The following is a 5447-nucleotide window of genomic DNA, read 5'->3' as shown; positions in this document are numbered from 1 at the left end:
TGGACAATACCTCTACACTAAGAAGATATATTAGATGACCTACATTCCCCACCCACATTTTTATTTTATATGGTTCTGTGAGTCTCTTGAGAACCCTAAGTACATAGTAAATTATATAAACGAAATATTTAAAAAGTAAGTAGAATTTAAAAATAATATAAGAGGACTTGCTGAATGAGATGTTAGATACTCTGCTCTGAACAACGGCTACCTGAGGTGAACCTGGTCTGGTGATTAACATTAGCTGAGATTAAGCAAATGGATTATGATTTTTTTTTTTCTAGCTGAGCGCACTTGGAATAAGACTAAGGATGTTAATTTTATATGGCATGAACAATCACATGTACAATTTACAAATCTCTGAAAACAAGCTAGCTACTCTTTTATTTACATAGGATGTGACTGTGGGTGAGTACGATGGAATTATATACAGTACTTAGCTATATGGCATTAGAGATATTGTTATAGATTTAGAACAAAACCTTCCACTAAATGTCTTTATAAAATTTAGCAGCTTTGTGCATAAACTTTGAATGAGTAGTTTTGTATGAGAATTTGGAGAAAGTGATTCAATATTGAATTCGGTTTGATTTTCTTGCAGAATAAAATTCTTAACGTTCTAATTGCTAGAATATCTTAACAGACATTATGTATCATGTAATATCAGCTATTTCTCAATTTCAGAATAAAATTATTTAAGCAAGAAAATCAACACTCTAAGATAAAATGAAGCTAATTACAATGTGATCACCTGTAATATGAAATAGTAACTTCTATAATATGCTGAGTAGTCATTTGTTGAAATATTTGTTGTTTGCAAGATGCAATTATAAGCCACCTGGAAGATGCATAAGCAATTTTCACTATTAAAATTAATACTAGAAAGTATTAATACATGGTGTGCTATGCAACCGTCAGTTCTTTCATACATGTTGTGCTTTGCAACTATCAGTCCTCTGTCAAAACTGTTTCATCATTCATTTTATGTCTTGTTAAGGAAAAATGTCTTTTTCTTAGTTACTTGGGTGAATTCAATTTATTTCATATTTATAAAGAAAATAATCTTTTTTCTTTATACGTGTATTCTTGATTTTTTTTGTTTGGATTTCATTACTGCCACAGTGTTAAGACTCAGTCTAAACTTATCTTTATGTAAAATGTATTGTATTTCCCTTCCAAATGCTGATGCTTATGTAACTGTGTTTTACACAAGTACAAACATCCAGAACAACTGAGAGGCTAATTAAAAAGCAATTATTAGTAGTCTCATGAGAAAATCCAAATATTTTATCTCTTGTAAGAGTGAATTATCATATCATTAGATGAGATTCCACTTGGTTTTTGTAAAGGGTGAGAAGTTGTAGTACAGAGTAGCTAAGGAGTTATGTCTGTTCATTTATGTCTCTGGCCATTACTTACGGTGACTGTAGTTTTCTCCCTCTCCCCAGAGATCCTGGGCTGGACTCTGTTAGCAAGCTCAGATCTTCTTGGGCAATTAAATGGGGAATCACAACATTCAGTTCATTCAAGAACTTTACTACTGTCATTGCTGCTTTTATTGAAGTAGAACATTTGCTCTGCTGAAAATGCCATTATGGATTTCCTCTAGGAATGTCAGTATAAACAGAATGACTCATGAAGCACAAAATGGCTCATTGAAATTGTGTCCCTAGACTTACCTCACCTGTCAACCTCTTATCTTAGAAGTGTAATGAAAATTTAGACAGCTAATGAATAGATGTGTCAAAAAAGATGAGCAACTATAGTTCTCAGTGATGTCAGTTGAAATGGAGCTCCTCCCCACCACAGAAAATAGGTCATTACACTAGCCATCAGAGACTGAATTGTACAAGTTGCTGCAGCCAAGCTTGAAAATTTCTTCCTGCATATTCGTAACTAAATACTTTCAGGTTGGGTTTTGTTTCGTGTGTATAGTAGGGGTTTTGTTGTTGTTGTTTGGTTGTTGTTGTTGTTGTTGTTGTGTTGTTTGTTTGGGGTTTGTTTTTTTTTTTAATTTTTTTTATTTTAAATGAGATTGTGATTACCTAAATCAGTCTTTCTGTACATCATTCTAGTGCAGACCTGTCTGGTTTTTGTTTGTTTGTTTGTTTCCCCCAGTTTTAGCACGTAGAATGAGTACAATTTACAGCATAAACAGTGTATTAAAAGGAGGCATTTCTTCCTGTGCCCTGATCATTGTTCAAAATAACTAACATCTTAGAAGTTAACTTTTAGTGAAGGCAAAATACCCAAGCTGAAAACAGTGTATTATTGGGAAAGTTATAAGAACACAGCAAGATAAGATCTTGTCAAGTCTCACTTTATTTGAACCTTGACTGTCTTGAAAAATAGCAACATTTTCTTATCAGTTTCAGAACTGGTGTATATAGTAGGAAAATAGTTAAAATATTGTTTTCTATGGCTTTATTAAGAAAAAATATGGAGACGACAGAAGAGATTGTTCCATTGGTCATTGAGGCAGCTACATCAAGGTGACATTGTCAAAGAATTTAATTTATATTGTTTTGATGACAAATATATTCCCTGAGACTGCTATACAGCTTTTCAGCAAAACTCTACTAAAACTGCTTCCTTGAGGCTGATTAGCTGACCAGCCATTTCTACCCTGTATTCCAGTCAAAGCAAGCCAATCATTAAGAAAAAGCAATTTTATTCATTTAAAGGGTTGTCATTACGGCATTTGTATGTAGATTGGATTCTAATGGTAAGATTGTAGTGAGAGTGCTCTAGTTTCAAGCATGAAGACTATTGATACAGTTATGAGAAATCTGTTGTTTAGAAGACCACTATTTAAATGTTTCAATTTAAAGGCTGCTTCTACTGAAGAATAGCTGAAATTTTCATGTCTTTATAAAGGATTTAAAGAATTTTCTCTTATTAAAAATGTCTTATTTGATCAGAAATTTTCCCCTTGGTATAAATGCAAATATTTTGTATTTTATGTCTCATGAAATATAAAACTTATAATAGAAAAGAAAATGATCTGTCCATTTATGATGTAACTTAACTCTAAAACATATTCTGGACCTTATTCTGGTATACTTTATAGTGTAGTAAACCAGGAGCCTTTTTTCTGACTCCAGTGGATTTGCCCTGGTATAAAACTGCTATATGAGATCAGAATGAATTGTATTGTGTTTCAGTTTTGTTATTTTGGAATGAATATGGGTCATGCCTAGGCACAAATTGCTCCCTCCTAATGAGGATTTTTCTAATATCATAAAGATGAAATGCTGTCATTACTTTTATCCTCAAGAAAGAAAACATCTAATTATCACTCTTGACTGACAAAGTACCTTCTTCTAAGGAAAGGTCTCTTGTCCCAAAATGATAAGAGATTTGAAATGACATTAGAGAGTTTGGGGAATATTTACAAGTAGAGCTATGCTAACTTAATCTGACAGTACTGGAGTCTTTGTGGAATTTAGAGATAACAGCTTGTATCCACTTAAATCCAATGATTTTTGGCACAACTTGCTGCTGTTGGTTTCTTATAAATTCTGCACCTTTCAAAATGAAGCCTGTATTATTACTAGTCATGGAAAAAGTTTTACATCCCCCTCCTCTTTCTTCCAGATCGTTGTCAAAATGAGTGAAACACCTTCAACTGCTTACTCAGTGAATCAGCCAAACTCCTCTGAGAGTGAACAGAGCTTATCCACACGCCACTTCAATGTTACTGAACCTGTGGTGGCAAAACGGATCTGCTTCTATAAAAGTGGAGATCCTCAGTTCAATGGGATCAAAATGGTCATTAATAACCGGTCTTACAAAACATTTGATGCCTTGCTGGACAGTTTATCCAAACGGGTCCCTTTACCTTTTGGAGTACGGAATATTAGTACACCAAAAGGGAGACACAGCATTACCAATTTGGAGGATCTTGAAGATGGAAAATCTTATATTTGCTCCCATCAGCGGAAAATGAAGCCCATCAACCTGGAACAGGCTAGCAAAAAGCCTCTGCCCTGGCAGATCAGCAGGCCTGTCAGCGCTCGCCGCCGTGCTGTGCAGTTGGCAAGGGAGAATGAAGGTGGATACGGCCATCGAGAAATCAAAATAACAACTCCCAAAAAGATGCTTGTTTTCAAAAATGGGGATGTAAGGCTCAGGCGCACCATAGTTCTGGGAAAGAAAAATACACAAACCTTTGAGGCCTTTCTGGATTATATGAGTGAGTTAATGCAATATCCAGTTGCAAAACTATATACCACTGATGGCAGAAAGGTGAGACTGAAGTTGCATATGGATAATTTTTCTATTATTGCTTCTAGATTATTTCTAATTGAAATTTAATTTTATATTATCGGCTTGGGACACAGGCCTGGTGTAAGATATGATGGTACTGAAATTTATCTGTCTCCTTTCTGAGCCTTCAAAAAGGCTACTAGGCTGGAGGAAACATACTGGAATCTTGTGATCAGAGAGAAGAAGTCAGGACACCTTAAGTCATCATGAAAAAATGTTTCTTATTCAGGCCTCCTTTGGGCATGCTCATAATTCTGTATTTTTACCCATTTACACAGAAAATTCCTTTAGTTGATCTGGTTTACCTGTGGTTTTTAATATTTTAAAAATATGATTAAGTAGCATGTAATAGCCACACATATTTTATCATTACAGAACTGTGGATTCGTTTGCCATTAATTACATGGAACTATGACATCTGATTTTCTAATTTTCAAACCATGGACCAAGTTCTGTACCTCTAAAACCAGATGATGCAGCACTAATAATCATGATTTTAATCTCATATGCTGTTTTATATATCTATATAAAAAACAGTCAGACAATATATAGAGAGAGACAATATATATTGTCTGACTTAGTGTTTTATCTGAATATTGTTTAATCACAGAAAAGCACTTGTGATTACACCTAACAAGTATCTAGAAAGAGAATTCCATGCTGAGCTCCAAGAGTTCAAGGAAAATTTAGTGTTTACCCCCTATTTGGTGAAATTCTCTATTGTATTGGGAAACTGTCCATATCACCTTGTAAGACAGTGAAGTCACAGAGTCACAGACTGGTTTGGGTTGGAAGGGACCTTTCAAGGTCATCGAGTCCAACCCCCCTGCAGGGAGCAGGGACATCTGCAACTAGAGCAGGTTGCTCAGAGCCCTGGCTAACCTCACCTGGAATGGTTCCAGGGATGGGGCAGCGACCACCTCTCTGGGCAACCTGGGCCAGAGGCTCACCACCCCCAGGGTCAAAAATTTCTTCTTAATACCTAAACTCAGTCTCCCTCTTTTAGTTTAAATCCATCAGCCCTTGTCCTGTCCCAACAGGCCCTGCTCAAAAATCTGTCCCCAGCTTTCTGACAGGCCCCTGGCAGTCCTGGCAGACCCCAGCAGGTCTCCTCAGCTGGAGCCTTCTCTCAGGCTGCCCCAGCCCAACTCTCTCCTGCCGGGCAACCAGCAGACGCG

The 5447-nt window shown here is 36.1% G+C and overlaps 1 protein-coding gene across 1 annotated transcript in view; it reads left to right on the top strand.

Moving 5' to 3' along the window:
- The first annotated feature begins 327 nt into the window (after positions 1-327).
- The window catches only part of RP1 (retinitis pigmentosa 1 (autosomal dominant)), a 175151-nt gene continuing 170031 nt past the window's right edge, over positions 328-5447 (top strand). Inside the window, exons 1-2 of the mRNA XM_008946075.1 lie at positions 328-408; positions 3598-4248. Coding sequence (XP_008944323.1) covers positions 3610-4248 — 639 coding nt within the window. The 5' untranslated portion in view covers positions 328-408; positions 3598-3609. The remainder of the gene's footprint in view (positions 409-3597; positions 4249-5447) is intronic.

Source organism: Merops nubicus, unplaced genomic scaffold, assembly GCF_000691845.1.
Source record: "Merops nubicus isolate BGI_N331 unplaced genomic scaffold, ASM69184v1 scaffold12220, whole genome shotgun sequence".
Classification (NCBI taxonomy): Eukaryota; Metazoa; Chordata; class Aves; order Coraciiformes; family Meropidae; genus Merops; species Merops nubicus.
Note: the sequence above shows the minus strand (reverse complement) of the source record. Positions and strands in the feature narration are given on the sequence as shown.